Below are 25,594 nucleotides of genomic sequence, written 5' to 3'. Positions count from 1 at the left end.
GCTAGCCATATACAATAGCCTGCTAATACCTTAGCTAGCTATTAACCACATGTTGAATTCAGAATTTTGATATCATCCTAAAAAGTACAATTACAAGTGCATCTTAACAATACCATCCACTTATGAGTAACCTCTAAATATACAACATTATTCATGAACAAAACACTGTGTGTATGACTTTGTACTTAAAAGAATCAAACTTTTCTGAAGAAAACAGAAAAGGCGTGCCTACCTCTCATAGTGCATCAAAATGATTTGAACACGAGCACGCAGGGCAAAACGTAAGTACACACTCCCCTTCTCCCAGGATGCAGGCATGCATAATAACAAATCAACACGACATATTAATATATGAACCTGGTGAAATTCACAGAGTACTTTAACAACTGTTACACTAGCTTAATACCATTCACATCTTTCTAGCTTATGATTATGAAGTTAAGACTGCTAAATCTAGTCTTTATCTTCATGTCTGCATTGCCATTTACTTGACTGGCAGCAGGTTGAGTGGATGAACAGGGCAGAGACAACATCTCTTTGTTGCTTGATTGTTAGCTGATTATTTTTAGTACAGCTGTGGCAGTCAACAGGCAATAACAAACTATAGGAGATAAGCAAATAAATGGGGAGATAAAGATTGGAATTGATCTACAGTGACTTTGGTACCCTTCCCAAGATCTGTGCCTCAACACAGTCCTGTCTCGGAGCTCTACGGACAATTCCTTCGACCTCATGGATTGGTTTTTGCTCTGACATTAACTGTCAACTGTGGGACCTTATATAGACAGGTGTGTGCCTTTTCAAATCATGTCCAATCAATTGAATTTACCACAGGTAGACTCCAATGAAGTTGTAGAAACATCTCAAGGATGATCAATTGAAACAGGAGGCACCTGAGCTCAATTTTTGAGTCTCATAGCAAAGGGTCTGAATACTTATGTAAATAAGGTATTTGCAAAAATGTTTTTATTTTGTCATTCTGGGGTATTGTGTGCAGATTGCTGAGAAAAACATGTTATTTAATCCATTTTAGAATAAGGCTGTAATGTAACAACATTTGGAAAAAGTCAAGGGGTCTGAATACATTCCGAAGGCACTGTAAGCTTTATATGAAATATATTTTTCATGTCTATGTTACACATAGCTCATCAATGCTCCAATGTCTACAAAATTGCTCTGCAATATTTCCCCCCCAGAAATTCTAGTATCATCATTTTTACAGTTCAAAATTATAGTCACACATCACAGTGAACACACGGCTGAAACTGATACAAAGTATCAGATTTGAATATGTAATTGATGCTTTCTTTTTCTGTCATCCCTAGGACTCTATCTGGCATCCTATGAGAGTGAGAGTCCAGAGAACCAGGTGGAGAAGGACAGATGGAAAGCACTCAGGTAAGACAGATATCTCTATTTATATACTGCATGTATTATGTATATATATTATGTATATTTATATACTGTATGTGTATATTATATATATATACACATACATATATGTGTGTATGTATGTATATATAAATATATATGTATGTATATATATATACACACACACACACACACACACACACACACACACACACACACACACACTGTATATATATATATATATACATACAGTGGGGCAAAAAAGTATTTAGTCAGCCACCAATTGTGCAAGTTCTCCCACTTAAAAAGATGAGAGAGGCCTGTAATTTTCATCATAGGTACACTTCAACTATGACAGACAAAATGAGAGAAAATAATCCAGAAAATCACATTGTAGGATTTTTTATGAATTTATTTGCAAATTATGGTGGAAAATAAGTATTTATACATACATACATACATACACTGAGTGTATAAAACTAGGAATACCTGCTCTTTCCATGGCATAGACCAGGTGAATCGAGGTGAAAGGTATGAACCCTTATTGATGTCACCTGTTACATCCACTTCAGTCATTGTAGATAAAGGTGAGGAGACAGGTTAAAGACATATTTTTAAGCCTTGAGACAATTGAGACATGGCCGTGTATGTGTGCCATTCAGGGGGTGAACAAACAAGAAAAAACGGGGTATGGATGTAGGTCCCAGGCGCACCCGTTTCAGTGTGTCAAGAACTGAAATGTTCCATGTGTATCAAGAATGGTCCACCACCCAAAGGACATCCAGCCAACTTGACACAACTGTAGGAAGCATTGGAGTTAATATGGGCCTAGGTCTGTTGCGGTGACTGTATTACCGCCATACCGGCAGTCAAATTCCACACATTGCTTATATTTACCTTACCTCCCGTATCCTACCTCATTTGCACACACTGTATATAGACTTTTTCTACTGTATTATTTACTGTATGTTTGTTTATTCCATGTGTAACTGTGTTGTTGTTGTATGTGTCGAACTGCTTTGCTTTATCTTGGCCAGGTTGCAGTTGCAAATGAGAACTTGTTCTCAACTAGCCTACCTGGCTAAATAAAGGTGAAATAAAAATAATAATATTCAGCAGGAGTTTAACCTACCTGGCATGAACATTAACCATGGGGAAAGCGTCCTCCATTCGCTATTTAAGTGCATTTCGATACAAGTGCATTAAAATCGTCCATTCTAAATCAAAACAAATGTCACACATATATTATTTAGTATATGTAAAGACAAGATTAATCAAGAAAAGTCTGATGTGTGACAATATTAGCCTATCACTTGTGAATTATATATTATCACTTGTGAATGATGCATAAGGAACAATGCCTTTTTTTCCCAACTTTTTCTAATCACAGTTACACACCTCATGTAGCCTAGCCCATAAAAAAAGGTGTTTTGATGCTAGTAGTTGTATTAATTTGGGATCTATCGGATCCCACAACTGTCCCAGACTATGTTTGGAATATTTATTTCTCGCACAGTATAGAATAGGTCGACTTTTTGTATTATAGGCTACTGCTTTTGCTGTTCGTTAGGCCTACTCATAAATGTGGACTGTTCTTCCAATTTGCACCTCGGAATTGGATAAGGACGCAAGCAGTTGTGTCCCCGATGTGTCTGGCTTCATTTGAAGCCTGTGAGAAAGACCAGCTCACGTGACTGAGAGCCATGCGAGTGAGAGGGTTTCCGATTGCGCAGCGCACTCCGGGAAACAAAAGGAATGGATTTTTTAAGGGTGCATTACAGCCACAAAGGGGATGCCGCCGCCGTGAAATTCGAGGCATTATCAAGTGCTTGTCAAATTGTGAATGAGAGATTATTGGAGTGTGTACAGCCTGCGCAAAACACAAAGCAGAACTCATGCCTTTCAAGAGACCTTTTTTCAAATCATCATTACAATCTCATCATGCAGCCATACAATGTATAAAAAAAATCTAAACATATAGCCCAACGTTTGTAAAGTTACATTAGCAACTCTAAATTAAGCATATAGGAGAACCTATTTATTTGTTAACCGCTCACAGGCATGTGTGCACTCCCTCAAATCGTTTGGAGACAATATTTCTAGTTTATTCAGCTTTGTTCAATTGTATTCTTCATACTATAAAATAATATAAAATAATGCCACGGATTGACAAGCAAATTTGTCTGCTAAATTAACTAGTGTAGCCCACAGCCATATGGCATAGCCAGATCAGGTCCTAACATAAGGACAACTCAAGAGTATGCTATTCTGTTCTTCTGAAATAGACTACATTTTCTTCATGTCATGTTTCTTTAGACGTGTCTAAAATACATCATGGATTTATTGTGAATGTGTAGGCTATATTACATGGGTTTATTAGACTTCAAGCTATCTCCTGAAGTCAGGAGATGCTAAATATGTTTATGTTAATTACCGGTCGTTTACCATGAGACCGACCGTTATTTGCTTGACAATCATCGACTGACGAAATTTCATGACCGCCACAGCACTACACGGGCCAGCGTTCCTGTGGAATGCTTTCAACACCGTGTAGTCCATGCCCCAACGAATTGAGGCTGTTCTGAGGGCAAAAGTGGCACCCTTCCCTCCCCCTTTTTGAGGCATGGAATCTACAAGGTGTCAAAAGCGTTCCACAGGGATAATCGCCTGGCATAATAATCGCCCCATACAAAGGCGCTGGTCAGTCGATGTCATGGAAAGAGCAGGTGGACCACTTCTAAGATGCTTTTTTAAAATTGTGAAACAAACAAGAAATAACAACAAAAATAAAACAGAACTTTAGCGTGCATAACTATTCACCCCCCCCCCCCAAAAGACAATACTTTGTAGAGCAACTTTTTGCAGCAATTATAGCTGCACGTCTCTTGGGGTATGTCTCTCTAAGTTTGGCACATCTAGCCACTGGGATTTTTGCCCATTCTTCTTGGCAAAACTGCTCCAGCTCCTTCAAGTTGGATGGGTTCCGCTGGTGTACCGCAATCTTTAAGTCATACCACAGATTCTCAGTTGGATTGAGGTCTGACCTTTGACTAGGCCATTTCAAGACATTTAAATGTTTCCCCTAAACCACTCAAGTGTTGCTTTAGCAGTATTCTTAGGGTCATTGTCCTGCTGGAAGGTGAACCTCCATCCCAGTCTCAAATCTCTGGAAGACTGAACAGGTTTCCCTCAACAATTTCCCTGCATTTAGCGCCATCCATCATTCCTTCAATTCTGACCAGTTTCCCAGTCCCTGCCGATAGAAAAGCGTGATGCTTCCACCACAATGCTGGATGGTGTTCTCGGGGTGATGGGTGATGGGAGGTGTTGGGTTTGCACCAGGCAACGTTTTCCTTGATGGCCAAAAAGCTCAATTTTAGTCTCATCTGACCAGAGTACCTTCTTCCATATGTTTGTGGAGTCTCCCACATGCATTTTGGTTAACACCAAATGTGTTTGCTTATTTTTTTCTTTAAGCAATGGCTTTTTTCTGGACACCCTTCCATAAAGCCCAGCTCTGTGGAGTGTACGGCTTAAAGGGGTCCTATGAACAGATACTCCAGTCTCCGCTGTGGAGCTCTGCAGCTCCTTCAGGGTTATCTTTGGTCTCTTTGTTGCCTCTCTGGTTAATTCCCTCCTTGCCTGGTCCATGAGTTTTGGTGGGCGGCCCTCTCTTGGCAGGTTTGTTGTGGTGCCATATTCTTTCCATTTTTTTATAATGGATTTAATGATGCTCCGTGGGATGTTCAAAGTACCTGATATTTTTTTTATAACCCAGCCCTGATCTGTACTTCTCCACAACTTTGTCTCTGACCTGTTTGGAGAGTTCCTTGGTCTTCATGGTGCCGCTTGCTTGGTGGTGCCCCTTGCTTAGTGGTGTTGCAGATTCTGGGGCCTTTCAGAACAGGTGTATATACTGAGATCATGTGACAGATCATGTGGCACATAGATTACACACAGGTGGACTTTATTTAACTAATTATGTGACTTCTGAAGGTAATTGGTTGCACCAGATCTTATTTCGGGGCTTCATAGCAAAAGGGGTGAATACACATTTTTTTCATTTCACTTCACCAATTTGGATTATTTTGTGGATGTCCATTACATGAAATCCAAATAAAAATCTATTTCAATTACAGGTTGTAATGCAACAAAATAGGAAAAAGCCAAGGGGGATGAATACTTTTGCCAGGCACTGTATATAAAATACATCTATTATTATTATTATTATTATTATTATATAGCCTAATGAGTGACATAGTCAGCTCAATCAAATGTGAAATGAAAAGCTGCAGTTGTAAAATCTTATTTTGTCGTACCTTATTTAAACCACCTGTGTCTTTCCTCCTGTCTTTCTCCAGATCTAATATTCTGGGGAAGACAAAAGAGTTAAAAGAGCTAAGAGAGCACCATGGCAGCTAACCCTCAGGCCAGCCCAGCGAGGGAGGGAGTCGGTGTACTGCACTACAACAAACTGTGAAGGAGCCTAGCTGGTACTTAGGTGTTTTTCTACACATGAAGAATAGAAATGAGGAAACAATCATGATGAACGGGATTCATCACCAACGTGACCAGTAAAAACAAGAAAAGAAGAACAAACGTCAACAAGCGGTGAAAAGTGAAGCTATCATGGACACTGACTGGAGTATAAGGCCATGGTTTGACTATTGTACATTGGCTACATTGGGTACTGTATGTTAGTGAGGGATAGATGTATCCCTCCATCTTGTTGCAGATTTACTCTTTGGGCTCATGTTTGCTACCAGAGTGTTCAGTTACAGGGACAGGGAAATCTACTGCTTTTTTAAATGAAATTCCTACTGAAATTGTTGTTATATTATCGTATTTCTCTATCCTTTCTTTCACTCCCCCACTTCCTCACTCCCCTTCTCTCTCACACCTACACCTTATTTTTGTTGTGAATGTTTTCTATTGTACTGTAAGAATCTGGTAAAAGTAAGAGTTACTATGATGGGAAGGGCACTGGCTTGCCCACTTACTGGCTTGCCCACTTACTGGCTTGCCCACTTACTGGCTTACCCACTTGTGTTTGGTCCTCGAAAGACTACTAATGATGACTACTATTGAGTACTTGCATTGACTGGAGAAGCCTACAGCATTATATCATTCCACATACAGTACATAAATACATAGACTATATAGTGTGTGTCTGCAGGGCTGGCTCCAGGCATAAGCGGACGCTTAGGGCACGCGGTCACTAGGGGGCCCCTGGCCAAAACATTTGTAAAAAAAATGTGGAACTCCATCGGGGTCTCAACTTTCTATTGAGAGTTAAACTAGTATAATACACCAGGTGCAATTTAGAAATGTGGTTGTGCATCAACAGTCTTTCTCTTGTTATGTCAGTCACTCAATTACCTGACAATTAGCCATCCCAATGTTTTGATTGGTAGTAAGTCTAGTCAGCTATCTAAACGTGTAATAATCATGGCTGAATAATGACCGGGCATGTGCCCAGAGGCCCTGATCTCCAGGGGACCTCCACTGATTTTGTTAGTCATTATCACTCAGATATCATATTAACATGTCATAGGTCATGGCAAAATTTGTAGAATTGCAGGAAATTTGTTTCAAAACTGCTAACCTTTCTCTTCACCCCATTGGAAAATGGGTAGAATTGCATGAAATTAGGTGTAAAACTGTAAATGTTTTCACTGCGCCATACTCAAAATGAGTATAATTGCATTAAATGTGTTGTAAAATTGCACAATTTTCTCTCCGCCCCATGGTAAAATGTGTATAATTGCAGGAAATGAAATTCAAAGCAGACATTTTCTCTCTGCCATCAAGAGGGGAGCCACTAAAATGTTTTGCCTCTCTCTTAGGGCCCCCAAAAGGCTAGATTCAGTCGTGTGTGTGTGTGCGTGTGTATAATTCCCTCATCTCATTACATTTGGATGAGTTGTCAACTATTGTGAAATCAACAAAAAATGTCACCATGTCATTGGATTTAGGTTAAAGGTCAGGATAAAAAAATACGAAATGCCCTAACGTTAATTACTTCCAATGAGTTTTCCACGTTGATTCAACATCATCACAAAGATTTCTTTTGATTGAAATGCTATGGAAACAACGTTGAATCAACCAGTTTTTGCACAGTGGGCAGGGTATTCTCATCGCCATGTATTAATCTACTGTACCTGTACATTTTAGGATTGGGGGCTTGGGATATCAGTGTTGTTTACTCCTATGTGAAAATGAATTGTGCCATGAAAACGACAGCAAAACAATCAATCATGTCCAGAGCCAGGCCTGTGTATAGATTGTGTATATATGACTACTTTTCCCATGTAGCCCCTGACATCTTTCTGCTCTCCAGGAAGTAGTCTCTCTCTGACTGATGTTCAGTTGTCTGATATTTATGGAGATTTCTGTAATGACAGATGTATTTGGTTTTGTTTTGTTATTATTTTATTGTATTCCTCTATTGAAAACAAAGTCTTCTAAATGGCATGCTAAAGACAGTGTTTTAAAGGGGCATTATATGTAGGGTTCCACCAATGAAATACTGGAGGGATTATAGACCACTTTGGAATATGAGCTATGTGATACCATGTTGTTAAGAGACAGTTCTGATTCATTTTCATATGATCGATGTTCAAGTGATGCATTTATAGCCCTTTCCTTCTTTAAACAACAATCTCTCGCTCGCTCACTCCTCTCTCTCTCTCTCTCTCTCTCTCAAAGCAGTTTTGATATTGTTTTGAAATAGTCATTTAACTCTTCCCCTACCCAGTTGCCTACACCCATGTCATGCCACACTGTGTGCTGTCCTGTAGGATCAGGAGTTATCCAAGGTAGTTGTTTTCAGTGCAGTGTTTTCAGTGAAGTGTGTGTGCGCGTGTGACACCCTGAAGCAGGCAGATCACTGATACCATTTTATTTACTAGTCAGATTACAAGATTCTGACTTAAATAAATGGCTTTTAATAAAATGTAACCCTGCTCAATGTGTTGATTTCATAGTACTGTAGGTCCATAGGCCTCGCCTACATTGACGTCTTATAAAAATCTAAATGTTCAACGTGTTATGCACCCAGATCTACAGGAGGGCATGTTGTGATGAGACCATTTTAGTAGCTACTATTGCCCACGGAGTGAAATAATGTTAATCACTTCACACATGTGTTCCATATAAGGAACTTGAGTTGACCATGCCAGAGACGTCGAGGGTAAGAATTCGGTAAACCATAGTGTAACGGTTTTCTGTATGAGAAGGAGAGTCGGACCAAAATGCGGCGTGTAGATTGCGATCCATGTTTATTGTGACTATAGCAACACGAATCTAAATACAAACAGTGCAAAATAATAAACGTAATGAAAACCGAAACAGCCTAAACTGGTGCAAACTAACACTAAGGACAGGAACAATCACCCACAAACACACAGTGAAACCCAGGCTACCTAAATATGGTTCCCAATCAGAGACAATGACGAACACCTGCCTCTGATTGAGAACCATATCAGGCCGAACATAGAACTAGAACAAACAAGACATCCAACATAGAATGCCCACCCAGTTCACGTCCTGACCAACACTAAAACAAGGAAAACACACACGAACGATGGTCAGAACGTGACACATAGCAAGGAGGAAGTAGTAAAGCTCTTGTGTTCATTTTAGGGACTCTGTATGTGCATGTACTCTTGACTGTGTGAAAAAGGAATGTATATTATCACCTTTTGGCTGAATGACAAATAGCATCTAGCAGTGTTTACCTTTGCTCTTCTCACGTCTTCCTCTCCACCACCATTGGTTGTTTGCACTGTTGTTATGGAGTGGTAATAGTTTTCAGCTCTTTACACCTTCTACTGTACTGCATGTGGCTCTTTATAAAGGGGCCAATGTGTAACTTCAGGGTGAAAATTTCAAAATGGTTTAATATACATTTAAATATAATGTTCTTGCAGCTTCACATCTGTAGTTACAAAGGTCGGCACAATGAGACCATAACTCCATCTAGCAATAACAAAACCCTCTCAATGTAATTCAAAATATCACTAGAAACATGGACATGTCATTTGGTATTTGGTATTTTATGAGGATCCCCAGTAGCTTTTGCAAAAGCAGCAGCTACTCTTCCTGGGGTCCACACAAAACATGAAACATAATACAGAACATCAATAGACAAGAACAGCTCAAGGACAAAACTGCATACATTTTTTTTTTAAAGGCACACGCAGTTTACATATCAATGCATACACACAAACTATCTAGGTCAAATAGGGGAGAGGCGTTGTGCCGTGAGGTGTTGCTTTATCTGTTTTTTGAAACCAGGTTTGCTGATTAGTTGAGCAATATGAGATGGAAGGAAGTTCCATGCAATAAGGGCTTTCTATAATACTGTACGCTTTCTTGAATTTGTTATGGATTTGGGGACTGTGAAAAGACCCCTGGGGGCATGTTTGATGGGATAAGTGTGTGTGTCAGAGCTGTGTGTAAGTTGACTATGCAAACCATTTGGGATTTTCAACACATGAATGTTTCTTATAAAAAGAAGAAGTGATGCAGTCAGTCTCTCCTCAACTCTTTGCCAAGAGAGACTGGCATGCATAGTATTTATATCAGCCCTCTGATTACAATTAAGAGCAAAACGTGCCGCTCTGTTCTGGGCCAGCTGCAGCTTAACTAGGTCTTTCCTTGCAGCACTGGACCACATGACTGGACAGTAATCAAGATTAGACAAAACTAGAGCCTGCAGAACTTGCTTTTTGGAGTGTGGTGTCAAAAAAACAGAGCATCTCTTTATTACGGCTAGACCTCTCCCCATTTTTACAACCATTGAATCTATATGTTTTGACCATGACAGTTTACAATCTAAGGTAACGCTAAGTAATTTAGTCTCCTCAACTTGTTCAACAGCCACACCATTCATTACCAGATTCAGCTGAGGTCTAGCACTTAAGGAATGATTTGTACCAAATACAATGCTCTTAGTTTTAGAGATGTTCAGGACCAGTTTATTACTGGCCACCCATTCCAAAACAGACTGCAACTCTTTGTTAAGGGTTTCAGTGACTTCATCAGCTGTGGCTGCTGATGCGTATAGGATTGAATCATCAGCATACATGGACACACATGCCTTGTTTAATGCCAATGGCAGGTCATTGGTAAAAATAGAAAAGAGTAGAGGGCCTAGAGAGCTGCCCTGCGGTACAACACACGTTACATGTTTGACATTAGAGAAGCTTCCATTGAAGAAAACTCTTTGAGTTATATTAGATAGATAGCTCTGAATCTACATTATGGCAGAGGTTGAAAAGCCATAGCACAGGTTATGGCCAATAATATCAAAGGCTGCACTAAAATCTAACAGTACAGCTCCCACAATCTTCTTATTATTGATTTCTTTCAACAATTCATCAGTCATTTGGGTTTGCTAAGAGCTGGCAGAAAGCTTATAGGTCTGCTGTTAGGACCATTAAAGGCCTCTTTACCCCTCTTGGGTAACGGAATTACTTTGGCGTCCCTCCAGACCTGAGGACAAAGACTTTCCTCTAGGCTCAGATTAAAAATATGACAGATAGGAGTGGCTATAGAGTTAGCTACCATCCTCAGTAGCTTTCCATCTAAGTTGTCAATGCCAGGAGGTTTGTCATAATTGATCGATAACAATACATTTTCCACCTCTCCCACAGTAACTTTACAAAATTCAAACTTGCAATGGTTTCCTTTCATTATTATTTTTTTTGTGCATGAATACCAATTGCTCACTGTTCGTTATTTGGCATTTCCTGCCTAAGTTTTCCCACTTTGCCAGTGAAATAATCATTAAAATAATTGCCAACATCAAATGGTTTTGTGATGAAAAAGCCACCTGATTCGATGAAAGATGGAGTTGAATTTGTCTTTCTGCCCATAATTTCATTTAAAGTACTCAAAAGTTGAGTTTAGTCACATAATTTCTCAATTTGCAATATGTAAGTCAGTCAGATGTCAAGCCAGATTTATTAGCCACTTATTATTGCCCCATCTCTTTCAACCATACAGTTTTTAAATTCCTCATCAATCCATGGAGCCTTAAAAAGTTATAACAGTCAGTTTCTTAACAGGTGCATTTTTATCAATAATTGGAAGAAGCAATTTCATATATTAATCAAGTGCAGTGTCTGGATGCTACTCATTAATCACATCAGACCAACAACTATTTTTAACATCATCCACATAAGAGTCACAGCAAAATCTTTTGTATGGTCTCTGAAACACTATTTTAGGCCCAGCTGTTGGAACTTTGGCTTTCCCGGATATAGCCTCTATATTGTGATCACTGCATCCAATGGGTACGGATACAGCTTTAGAACAAGTTCTACAGCATTAGTAAAAATGTGATCGATACATGTGGATGATCTTGTTCCTGTATTGTTTGTAAACATCATCGGTAGGTTGATTAATAACCTGAACCAAATTACAGGCACTGTTTACAGTAAGAAGCTTCCTCTTGAGCGGACAGCTTGATGAAAACCAGTCAATATTCAGGTCCGCAAGGAAGTAGACCTCTGTGTTTACATCACATACTGTACACTATCATTTCACACATATTATTTAGATACTGACTGTTAGCACTTGGTGGCCTATAGCAACACCCCAAAAGAAAAGGCTTTAGATGTGCCAAGTGAACCTGCAACCACAAAACTTCAATAACATTTGACATAAGATCTTCTCGAAGCATTACAGGGATATGGCTCTGAATATATACAGCAACAACTCCCCCATAAGTATTTCTGTCTCTTCTATAGATGTTATATCCTTGTATTGCTACTGACGTATCATCAAAGGAATTGTCTAAGTGAGTCTCAGAAATGGCTAATATAAGAATGTTATCTGATGTTAGAAAATTATTGATTTTAAGAACCTTATTTCTAAGGCTACATATATTAATATGGGCTATTTTCAGCCCCTTCCGGGGTAACTCATCAGAGACAGACATAATACTGAAAATAGCAAATAAAGCAAGAGAAAAAAATATACATTCAGCAGTCCATTAATCAATTGGTGTGTGTGTGTGTGTGTGTGTGTGTGTGTGTGTGTGTGTGTGTGTGTGTGTGTGTGTGTGTGTGTAATAATAACCAACAATAAAATCATTATAATCAGTAAATTCTTCAATTATTGTATGTGGGTGTGCGAGTTTGTATCTGAAAACTAGCCTTCTAATTCTTGCTTCCTCTGTCCTTGTTTCCTCGACTCTTTGCCTCTCCTTGAAAGTGCATTGTAGCATGAGGGGAGGAACCTTCACTCCTCTCCCTCAATGTGCTTTGAGAGGGAGGTGAGGAGTGGGGGAATTAAGGGGAGAATCCCAATTGCATTTCCTTGATTCCTCACGTCCTCTCTCCTCGCCTCCTTCTCAAAGCACATTGGGGGAGAGGAGTGAAGGTTCCTGAAAGGGGAAGGACCTCTGACCTTCTCATCCAATGGGTTTTGAGAAGGAGACGAGGAGAGAGGATGCGATGAATCAAGGAAATGCAATAAAGATTCTCCCTAGGGACAGCTATTATAGCCCCCAAACAGTCATTGTAATTGTATTTTTAAATCATCACTGTATGTCTAATAAATCACTCTGTGTGCTTATTTAATGAAAATGACAGTCAACGGTCTATTAGAATCAGATCACATTGTGAAGTCATGATGTGTGCCAAAAGTTCCATTCCAACTGAACATGCTGAAATTCCAGGCATTTTATTCAAACAGCTCTGATACAAAAACGGCTTTATAATAATTTTCACAATTTTAGAGTGTTCTTTTGACCTCATAGTAGGGCCGGGATGATTACAAGTATTGCGATACTCATTAGTATCATGGTAAGGAAACAAAACACTTAGCTGATTTAACTTCTTTAGGAAAACAGCCCTAATGTTGGAAACAAACATCATTATGTTGTCATCCAGTCACATTTTCCAAGCTACAGCAGATCATATTTTACACTGCCATTCCACATTTAACCCCACCCACATGTAAAAATATAAATATCAAGTTGTTGTTTTTTGGTTTTATATGCAAAAATGAAATATCGCCCATTTTCACGTCCCGATTGCTCCATTTTAACTCAGAAAACAAATGATCAAAACGTACATGGACAGTAATCTTTCCTTGGGAATCTTGGCATAACGTTGCTCATGACAATAGGCTAATTGTCTTGACCGGCATAACAACATAGACACCAAAATGTTCTGTATATTTTCCATTTATTCCTGCACTTTGTCTGTTGTTCAACCCATGCAGTATCACACCAGCTCTTTATCACTTGACTATCAATCAGAAAATTATTTCCTGAATCAGCGATAATTTCCCCATGTAACTAAACAGCTATACATCAAATGCGTATCGAATAACTATTATGCATAATTATTGAAGAACTCGGTTAATGACAATATCGATTTTTGTTTGATTCATCTTGTTAACGATACTGTTTTCTGTTAGAAGCATTCGATTTCGCAATCCATACATTATTTTGGATATGTGCGCCAATTAAAACTGTTTTGACAGCGTAACATAGGGGGATAAATGTTATAAGGTTACAGTACACTTCCGAGATACAAAAAAAAAGAGTCTGACTGCAAAATCCAGGAATTTTACAGGATCAAGTTCACTGTGTACTTCAATGGTTTAAACACTTAGTATTTGATATAAAGTCAAAGAGCAGAATCAAAAATGTAAGGAAAGAAAAGTCATGGTTTATGTCACATGATTTTTGACAAATCTGTCGACTCAAAGCATGAGAACGGGTTTTAAAAACACTACCGTTCAAACGTTTGGGGTCACTTTGAAATGTCCTCGTTTTTGAAAGAAAATAATACTTTTTGTCCATTAAAATGTCATAAAATTGATCGGAAATACAGTGTAGTCATTGTTGATGTTGTAAATTACTATTGTAGCTGGAAACAGCAGATTTTTAATGGAATATCTAAATAGGCGTACAGAGGCTCATTATCAGCAACCATCACTCCTGTTTTCCAATGACACATTGTGTTAGCTAATCCAAGTTTATCATTTTAAAAGGCTAATTGGTCATTAGAAAACCCTTTTCCAATTAAGTTAGCACAGCTGAAAACTGTTGTTCTGATTAAAGAAGCAATAAAATGGGCCTTCTAGTTGAGTAGACTAGTATGTAGATAGGCTATGATTCAACATAGAGGGGATTTGTTACAAGTCATAATGTCACGTGTGTTCCCTCTTTGGCCTCTAGGTCATGAGACTGCTCGTTATGGCACACACCTGTCACCATCGTTACGCGCACCTGTGCGTGTTCAGACTCACCATAACTCCCTCACTTCCCTGATTACCTTCCCTATATACAGAATGTCACTCCCTTTGGTTCCTTCCCGAAGCGTCATTGTTTCTGTTTCATGTCTGTGTGCTGTTAGTGTTTCTTGTTTTGTATTATGTTCCATTTATTTAATTAAAACACTCACTCCCTGAACTTGCTTCCCAACTCTCGGCCCATATCGTTACAGAATCGTTACAGCCTCACCTAAGGAAGTATCAGAGAGTGTTTTTCTTTTCTTTTTTTCTTTCGTGGGAATAACATCGGGTCCGGGAGCCGCTACAGGCTGTCATGCCTCAGACAGATCGCCAGGCTCCCCTGCCTTGTCCAGTTCGTCAGGCTCTAATGACTCAGCCGGATCTCTAGACTCCCCTGCTTCCACCAGCTCGTCAGGCTCTCATGCCTCAGCCGGATTGCCAAGCTCCCCTGCCTCAGTCGGTCTGTCAGGTTCCCACGCCCCAGGCGGCGACAGGTTGCCGCGCATCAGCAGGGGTGACCGGTCCGCTCCTGATCCCCGGGATCGTCCCTTTGGTTGGCGTCCTGCGGCTGGAGCCGAATACGCTGGGGAGGGCCTACCATTATGTATGCTCTCTCCGGCGCTCTATGTCGCCACGCTCCCACGTCTCAGCCGGACTGACAGGTTTCCCGCAGCTCAGCAGAGGTGACTGGTCCGCTCCTGATCACCCGGGATCATCATTTTGGTCTGCGTCCTGCGGAAGAGGCCACACGTCTGGGAGGGGGTACTGTCACGTGTGTTCCCTCTCTGGCCTCTAGGCCACCAGGCTGCTCGTTATGGCACACCTGTCACCATCGTTATGCGCCCCTGCGCTTTTTCAGACTCACCTGGACTCCATCACCTCCCTGATTACCTTCCCTATATACAGTATGTCACTCCCTTTGGTTCCTTCCCCAGGCGTCATTGTTTCTGTTTCATGTCTGTGTGCAGTTAGTGTTTCTTGTTTTGTATTATGTTCCATTTATATAATTAAAACACTCACTCCCTGAACTTACTTCCCGACTCTCAGCGCATATCATTACACAGTGTCATCAGCAATGAAGTTAACTGTATTTCGAGGCGGATGTGTGTACCTGTAGGACACATGGTGTGTGAGTAGCTACGTTTTATACCAATACAATTGTGGTTATATGTAGAAACAGTCTCTAAACTTGACAAATCAACCTCCCCAAGCCATATAAATTGCAAAATAGTTGAAGAGATTTTCGATGTACCGAGTCCGTGGCACATGGTTAATGAATTAACACGCAAAATGATGCCAGATTCAAGATGTAGAATTTTTCTATTTAAATTATTATACAAACTTCTTGCAACCAATAGAATGTTACATGGGGGATACAACCTTCCCAGCTCTGCAGATTTTGATGCGAGGAGGCAGAATCATTAGATCATTTATTTTGGTACTGTCCATATGTAGCTCGTTTTTGGTCACAGGTCCAGGAACAGCTGAATAATTGCAACATTTACCTAGAGCTAATGCTGCTGTCACGTTCTGACCTTTGTTTCCTTTGTTTTGTATTTATTTAGTATGGTCAGGGCGTGAGTTGGGTGGGCAGTCTGTTTGTTTTTCTAGGTTTTTGGGTATTTCTATGTTTCGGCCTAGTATGGTTCTCAATCAGAGGCAGGTGTCATTAGTTGTCTCTGATTGAGAATCATACTTAGGTAGCCTGGGTTTCACTGTGTTTGTGGGTGATTGTTCCTGTCACTGTGTTTTGCACCAGATAGGGCTGTTTTTGGTTTTCCACGTTTTGTTTTGTAGTAATCGTTTTTATTGTTTTTTATTAAACATGAATCAATATAACCACGCTGCGTTTTGGTCCGCCTCTACTTCACCACAGGAAAACCCTTACAGAATCACCCACCACAACAGGACCAAGCGGCGTGGTAACGGGCAACGGCAAAAGCAGCAGCAGCAGCAGTGGGAGAGGCTGCACTATTTGGCGAGATGGACTTGGGAGGAGATTTTAGACGGGAAAGGACCCTGGGCAGAGCCAGGGGAATATTGCCGCCCCAAAGCCGAGCTGGAGGCAGCAAAAGCAGAGAGGCGGCATTATGAGGAGCTTGATCCCAAACACACCGCCCGGGCAACGAAGGAGTGGCTTCGTAAGAAGCATTTCAAGGTCCTGGAGTGGCCTCGCCAGTCTCCAGATCTCAACCCCATAGAAAATCTTTGGAGGGAGTTGAAAGTCCATGTTGCCCAGCAACAGCCCCAAAACATCACTGCTCTAGAGGAGATCTGCATGGAGGAATGGGCCAAAATACCAGCAACAGTGTGTGAAAACCTTGTGGAGACTTACAGAAAACGTTTGACCTCTGTCATTGCCAACAAAGGGTATATAACAAAGTATTGAGAAACTTTTGTTATTGACCAAATACTTATTTTCCACCATAATTTGCAAATAAATTCATTAAAAATCCTACAATGTGATTTTCTGGATTTTTTTTTCTAATTTTGTCTGTCATAGTTGAAGTGTACCTATGATGAAAATTACAGGCCTCTCTCATATTTTTAAGTGGGAGAACTTGCACAATTGGTGACTGACTAAATACTTTTTTGCCCCAATGTATATGTATATGTGTATTTGTGTGTATGTGTGTATATATATATGCATGTTTATATATAAATATATACCGTTGAAGTCGGAAGTTTACATACAAAATCATTTTTCAACCACTACACAAATTTCTTGTTAACAAACTATAGTTTTTGGCAAGTTGGTTAGGACATCTACTTTGTGCATGACACAAGTATTTTTTTCCAACAATTGTTTAGAGACAGATTATTTCACTTTAACTTTCACTTTCAATAATTAATTGTATCACAATTCCAGTGGGTCAGAAGTTTACATACACTAAGTTGACTGTGCCTTGAAACAGCTTCGAAAATGTCCGAAAATTCTGTCATCGCTTTAGAAACTTCTGATAGGCTAATTGACATCATTTGAGTCAATTGGAGTTGTACCTGTGGATGTATTTCAAGGCTTACCTTCAAACTCAGTGCCTCTTTGACATCATGGGAAAATCAAAAGAAATCAGCCAAGACCATCCTTGGGAGCAATTTCCAAACGGCTGAAGGTACCACGTTCATCTGTACAAACAATAGTACGCAAGTATAAACACCATGGGACCACGCAGCCGTCATACCACTCAGGAAGGAGATGCGTTCTGTCTCCTAGAGATGAACGTACTTTGGTGCGAAAAGTGCAAATCAATCCCAGAACAACAGCAAATGAGCTTGTGAAGGAAACAGGTACAAAAGTATCTATATCCACAGTAAAACGAGTCCTATATCGACATAACTTGAAAGGCCACTCAGCAAGGAAGAAGCCACTGCTCCAGAACAGAAATGTCCTCTGGTCTGATGAAACAAAAATATATCTGTTTGGCCATAATGACGGGGGGTGTGTGTGTGTGTGTGTGTGTGTGTGTGTGTGTGTGTGTGTGTGTGTGTGTGTGTGTGTGTGTGTGTGTGTGTGTGTGTGGTATATGTTGTATTTGGTATTTTTGTATTTCACCTTTATTTAACCAGGTAGGCTAGTTGAGAACAAGTTCTCATTTACAACTGCGACCTGGTCAAGATAAAGCAAAGCAGTTCGACACATACAACAACACAGAGTTACACATGGAATAAACAAACATACAGTCAATAATACAGTAGAAAAAGTCTATATACAGTGTGTGCAAATGAGGTAAGATAAAGCAATAAATAGGCCATGGTGGCGAAGTAATTACAATACACCAATTAAACACTGGAGTGATTGATGTGCAGAAGATGAATGTGCAAGTAGAGATACTGGGGTGCAAAGGAGCAAGATAAATAAATAAATACAGTATGGGGATGAGGTAGTTGTTTGGGCTATTTACAGATGGGCTATGTACAGGTGCAGTGATCTGTGAGCTGCACTGACAGCTGATGCTTAAAGCTAGTGAGGGAGATATGAGTCTCCAGCTTCAGTGATTTTTGCAATTCGTTCCAGTCAATGGCAGCAGAGAACTGGAAGGAAAGGCGACCAAATGAGGAATTGGCTTTGGGGGTGACCAGTGAGATATACCTGCTGGAGCGCATGCTACGGGTGGGTGCTGCTATGGTGACCAGTGAGCTGGGATAAGGCGGGGCTTTACCTAGCAAAGACTTGTAGATGATCTGGAGCCAGTGGGTTTGGGGACGAGTATGAAGCGAGGGCCAGCCAACGAGAGCATACACGTTGCAGTTGTGGGTAGTATATGGGGCTTTGGTGACTTAACGGATGGCACTGTGATAGACTGCATCCAATTTCTTGAGTAGAGTGTTGGAGGCTTTTGTAAATGACATCGCTGAAGTCTAGGATCGGTAGGATGGTCAGTTTTACGAGGGTATGTTTGGCAGCATGAGTGAAGGATGCTTTTTTGTGAAATAGGAAGACGATTCTAGATTAAATTTTGGATTGGAGATGCTTAATGTGAGTCTGGAAGGAGAGTTTACAGTCTAACCAGACACCTAGGTATTTGTAGTTGCCCACATATTCTAAGTCAGAACCGTCCAGAGTAGTGATGCTGGATGGGCGGGCAGGTATGGGCAGCGATCGGTTGAAGAGCATGCATTTAGTTTTACTTGCATTTAAGAGCAGTTGGAGGCCACAAAAAGAGAGTTGTATGGCATTGAAGCTCGTCTGGAGGTTAGTTAACACATTGTCCAAAGAAGGACCAGAAGTATACAGAATGGTATCGTCTGCGTAGAGGTGGATCAGAGAATCAGAAGAGCGACAGCATTTATACAGAGAAGAGTCGGCCCAAGAATTTAACCCTGTGGCACCCCCATAGAGACTGCCAGAGGTCCGGACAACAGGCCCTCCGATTTGACGCACTGAACTCTATCAGAGAAGTAGTTGGTGAACCAGACGAGGCAGTCATTTGAGAAACCAAGGCTGTTGAGTCTGCCGATAAGAATGTGGTGATTGACAGAGTCGAAAGCCTTGGCCAGGTCTATGAATACGGCTGCACAGTAATGTCTCTTATCGATGGCGGTTATGATATCGTTTAGGACCTTGAGTGTGGCTGAGATGCACCCATGATCAGCTCTGAAACCATATTGCATATGTGAATGAATGAGAGTGGAGAGGAAGGGAGGGTAGGAAAATATGGGAGGTTGAGGCAAGCTTGGCTTGGGTGGAAAACGGTGGGCAAGAACGGGAGGTTGGGACAAGCTTAGCTTGGGGGGGGGGGGGGGGTAAAGGGGGAGGGAAACTGGCAGCGGGAGATGGACACGCTTGGCTTGGGAGAGAGGGAAGGAAGGGTTTATCTATACAACAATGTATTTTTTTGTGACTTGCAAACCTGCTGTTAAATAAATACGAGGGCTGCCCAAATTAGTTGAGGATATCGAGTCATTGTTTCTCCAATGTATTTACAATGACATAACCCATAGTCTTCTTTGGAGCTTAAAAGCTTAAATACAAAGAAATGCTTGTTTTATGTTTATTGTGTTGTTGGTTCCACTTTTCTGGGCTCCGTTATATTTACTTAACAAATAAGGAACACTCAAAATGTGCACTTATAAATCAGAACAATTTGAATCAAAATGCAGCTGTAGACAGAAGCCAAAGATCAAACATCAGACATACAACTGATGTCTCTCCTGAGTTCTGCCCCGAACAAAAGAAAGACAGGATCTTATATACCCCACACCCCCACACCCACATCTCCTACGTCAAAACCTGCTTGTGCAGCTAAAAGAACAAGTTATTCATAACACAAAGGTCCTCAGAAACGGTCTCAACGGTATGCAAATCTGCCCTTGTTTCGGAGATACAAGTGTCTCGCTATCACCCTCAGTCCCTTTTCTCACCTTTTCTCACGGACGCGGGGCTGCGGGTTTTGGCAGAGAGCTAGACACAGAGAGGCCTCGATATTCAGCTATGCAGTCAGCATAAGTACAATGGCACGTAAGCAAATTAATAATGACATAATCAATGGTGGGGTCTTTAGAAGACACCCAAATAAATTTTAACCCTTCGGTGTGTTAAATGTTTGCTCAGCCTACACGTTCACACGATCTATATATGTAATGTATATAATAACTATGAAAATATTAATTTCTACAAATAATTTACAGGACACTTGTAGGTTTGTCATGTCTACTCCCGCTCCTCCCCTCCGGCGTTCGACGTCGCCGGTATACTAACAACCGGTCCTGTGATTCATCATTATGCACACCTGGCATCAATCATTACACGCACCTGCATGTCATCATGATACTCACCTGGACGCCATCACCTTCCTGATTACCTCCCCTATATTACTCCCTTTGGTTCTTTCCTCAGTCAATATTGTTTCCTGTGTAGACACTACTGCTATGTTGTCTCGGTTCATGTTTGTTGTTTTATTAAACGTTTCACCTGCACCTAGTCCTCGACTCTCAGTTACAAGGTTAGTATTCCCAACTACAAAATACTACTTTTTTTTCTCTAAGTAAGAAAAGCTATTCAAAAATTTACAAAAATATATATAAAAAAATGCACTCAACAATATACTGGATTGAAAAGTCCATGACATATTGAAATTCGAACTTTCTCATGTATCATGCTTAATTACACTGACAGAAAATACACTTCGCGACGGAAATGGAGAGTGCATCTTCAACACCTGAAATGTATTAAATAAGTGAACCAAAAATAAAGACGTTTACCATTACAAATGTAGACAGAAAGCATAGAGAGAATCCAACCCCTGACATAATTTGGGATGCTTTTATGGTATACTTTAGGGGAATGGTAATCTCATATTTGGCTAAAGTGAAATCTGAGTTAGTGATACATTTTTCTTCAATTAAAATGTAGCTTTTCGAACAAGCCCATAAAAATCTTTACAAGATAAAGAAGAAATATAACATTTATGAATTTAAGCAGGAATATGATATTTTACTTTTGAAGAGATCCAACAACTACAGGTTAAACTCAAATAAAGTATACTATTTAATGGCAAATAAACCAGAAACACCTCTCAGGCCTCACAAAACGAACACATGCCAAACCAGTTATAATTTAAGATATTTAATTAGAAACAGCTCTATTAATAACAATTTTAAAAGCTTTTATGAAAATCGATATAAATCCAAATGAAACTACATTGCACTGATCCTACAGCCTTAGACTTTATAACCCTGAAGCTACTATCAACAGGCAAAAAATTATCACTAAATATAGAAAGCACACCAAAATAAATTTTAGACATTGTTAAAACATAGCACCAGCTATGGACAGCTTTCCCATACAATTATATTTGACATTATGGGATAAAGTAGCGCCCCTATTTATTCAAATGACAAAACGCATCACTCAGTTCAGTGCTTCTGAGTTCCATGTATCAAACAGTTACTTCAGTTATATTAAACCAGGAAAACCTGAAGAGTCCCCTGCAGATTACAGACCCATATACTTAATCAATTACGACAATAAAATAATACTAAAACTCATAAGCAACAGAATGGTAAAAGTCTTAATATACTTGATATACAGTATATTAATCAAACATGGTTTATTAAAAATAGACACTAATCAACAAATAAAATAATATTTCAGTATAATTTGTGCTAAAGAAGATTCGTCAATAATGGCGGATACATGAGTATTCAGACCCTTTGCTATGAGACTCGAAATTGAGCTCAGGTGCATCCTGTTTCCATTGATCATCCTTGAGATGTTTCTACAACTTCATTGTCCACCTGTGGTACATTTAATTGATTGGACATGATTTGGAAAGGCACACACCTGTCTTTATAAGGTCCTACAGCTGAAAGTGCATGTCAGAGCAAAAACCAAGCCATCTGGTCGAAGGAATTGTGTGTAGAGCTCCGAGACAGGATTGTGTCAAGGAAAAGATCTGGGGAAGGGTAACAAAAATTAGATGTGACCAAGATCCGGATAGTTACTCTGAAAGAGCTCTAGAGTACATCTGTGGAGATGAAAGAACCTTCCTTCCAGAAGGACAATCATCACAGCAGCACTCCGCCAATCAGGCCTTTATGGTAGAGCCACCCCTCAGTAAAAGGCACATGACAGCCCGCTATGAGTTAGCCAAAAAGCACCTAAAGACTCTTAGACCATCTGAAACAAGATTCTCTGGTATGATGCAACCAAGATGAAACTCTTTGGCCTGAATGCTAAGCGTCACGGCTGGATGAAACTTAGCACCATCCCTACTGTGAAGCACGGTGGTGGCAGCATTATGCTGTGGGGATGTTTTTCAGTGGCAGGGATTGGGAGACTAGTCAGGATCAAGGCAAAGATGAACGGCGCAAAGTACAGAAAGATCCTTAATGAAAACCTGCTCCAGAGTACTCAGGACCTCAGACTGGGGCGAAAGTACCTTCTAACAGGACAATGACCCTAAGCACACAGTCAAGATAATGCAGGAGTGGTTTAGGGACAAGTCTCTGAATGTCCTTGAATGACCCAGCCAGAGCCCGGAATTAAACCCGATCAAACATCTCTGGAGAGACCTGAATATAGCTGTGCAGCAACGCTCCCAATCCAACCTGACAGAGCTTCAGAGGATCTGCATAGAAGAATGGGAGAAACCCCCCAAATACAGGTGTACCAAGCTTGTAGCATCATACCCAAGAAGACTTGAGGCTGTAACCACTGCCAAAGGTGCTTTAACAAAGTACTGAGTAAAGGGTCTGAATACTTGTGATATTGTGATATTTAAGTTTTATTTTTTATAAATGAGCAAACATTTCCAAAAAACATGTTTTTTCTTTGTCATTGTTTGTAGATTGATGGAAAAAAAACAATTTAATACATTCTGGAATAAGGCTGTAACATAAAAAGTCAAGGTGTCTGAATACTTTCCGAAGGCACTGTATAACAGGTAAGATATACAAAACTTTGCAGAAGTATCCAACTGACAATCTCTTAGAAAAATATATAAACTATATATAAACTATGGAACTAAAGGACTGATAGTGGCACACGATGTCTTCGACAGACATTGGCAGCTCTGCTTTTTGCTCCTAAGCAACTTTGCAGTGTTTCATTTTTTCTGTGTTATTTCTTACGTTATTAGCCCAGAACGTTTTTTTGTGTTATTGCATACAGCCGGAAATAACTTTTGGATATCAAAGCTGCGGTAACTCACCAGCATTATGACCAGAAATACGACTTTCCAGAATTGGATCCTTTGTTTGTACCCCCCAGGGCAATTGAAATTATCCCAGAGGCTGCCCCAAGACGCTGCCGACAGAGAATAGGTATTCGGAGTGGACTTCTAGTCCACCGCTTCCGAGTGTATTACTTGCTAATGTTCGGTCCCTGGACAATAAAGTATACAAGCTTAGGGAAAGGATCTCTTTCCAGAGAGACATCATGGACTGTAACATACTCTGCTTCATGGAATCATGGCTCTCTCCTTATGTACTGTCTCTGTCCATACAGCCAGTTGGGTTCTCAGTACATTGCGCAGACTGAAATTAAGAACTCTCTGGGAAGAAGAAAGGCGTGGTGTACGTTTCATGATTAACTACTCATTGTGTGATTGTGATAACGTATAGGAACTCAAGTCCTTTTGATCACCCAACCTAGAATACCTCACAATCAAATTCCGACCGTATTACCTCCCAAGAGAATTCTCTTCGGTTATATTCCCCCTCAAGCTGATACCACAACGGCCCTCAAGGAACAACTAGTTAGAAAGTTGGCTGTCAGAAGTTTTACAATGTAAGTTTATTTATAATCCGTCTATCTGCATATTTCAAGACATTGTATAGGAGGCGGCGGTGAGATACCCAATTGGTTGGACCATACTTTTTTCTGCAATCATAAAAAAAAAGGTTTGCTGAAAAACTGGAAGTCAAATGACCCTCCATCGCTAAGGCAGTGGATAAATCAAATGCATTATCATTTAAATATTAAATACACTGGGATGGGCGACACCTGGACAGGGGTGGAGACAAGTACAAAGACAGGTGAAACAGATCAGGGTGTGACACTATTAATATTATAGTTCCTGCAATTTTAGTTTGACATGATTTTATGGCCTATCGATGGGTCTTTTGAAAACAGTATACGTGAAAGGATTAGCCACCATCATCAATGAAAGAGAGAGAGAGAAAGAGAGAGAGAGAGAGAGGTTAGGGAAATAAATGTATCACTTGAACGTCAATAAAATCAATCTTAAAAACATGGAATCATGTAGCTCATATTCCAAAGTGGTCTGAAACACCTCCAGTATTTCATTGTTGGAACCCTACATATAATGCCCCTTTAAAACACTGTCTTTAGCATGCCATTTAGAAGACTTTGTTTTCAATCGAGGAATAAAATAAAATAACCAGACAAAACCATACATTGCAGAAATCTCCATAAATATCAGACAACTGAACATCAGTGAGAGAGAGACTACTTCCTGGAGAGAAAAAAGATGTGAGTCTACATGGGAAAAGGACATCACTGATTGTTTTGCTGTCATTTTCATGTTTTCATAGCAAGTTTCATTTTCACATAGGAGTAAACAACACTGATATCCCAAACTCCCCAAACCTAAAATGTACAGGTACAGTAGATTAATACATGGCGATGAGAATAACCTGCTGACTTGGCAAAAACTGGTTGAATCAAAGTTGTTTCCACGTCATTTCAATGTTGAATCAACGTGGAAAACTCATTGGATTTAATCAACATCAGGGCATTTCCTATTTTTTTCTCTTAACTTTTAACCTAAATCCAATGACATGGTGAATTTTTTTTACATTTCACGTTGAATACACAATAGTTGACATCTCGACCAAATGTCAATCAAAACTAGACATTGAACTGACATCTGTGCCCTGCTTTGCTAATGTATGTTGTAAATACATTTAGGATACTTTTGCCCCTTTACATTACAGTATATTTGAAAAAGATAAGCGAGAAGAGCATAGATTACCACTATTCAATATGATTTGTTAGCCAAAA

At 40.0% G+C, this 25,594-nt stretch overlaps 1 protein-coding gene across 1 annotated transcript in view; it reads left to right on the top strand.

The window, feature by feature from the left end:
• Nucleotides 1-8,341, top strand: part of LOC139366155 (ras-GEF domain-containing family member 1C-like) — a 52,666-nt gene extending 44,325 nt beyond the window's left edge. Inside the window, exons 13-14 of the mRNA XM_071103317.1 lie at nt 1,326-1,398; nt 5,733-8,341. Of these exons, the coding sequence (XP_070959418.1) occupies nt 1,326-1,398; nt 5,733-5,793 (134 nt within the window). The 3' untranslated portion in view covers nt 5,794-8,341. The remainder of the gene's footprint in view (nt 1-1,325; nt 1,399-5,732) is intronic.
• Nucleotides 8,342-25,594: the final 17,253 nt, after the last annotated feature.

This window comes from Oncorhynchus clarkii, chromosome 14, assembly GCF_045791955.1.
Source record: "Oncorhynchus clarkii lewisi isolate Uvic-CL-2024 chromosome 14, UVic_Ocla_1.0, whole genome shotgun sequence".
In the NCBI taxonomy this organism is placed as follows: Eukaryota; Metazoa; Chordata; class Actinopteri; order Salmoniformes; family Salmonidae; genus Oncorhynchus; species Oncorhynchus clarkii.
This window is presented reverse-complemented; position numbering and strand designations above follow the sequence as displayed.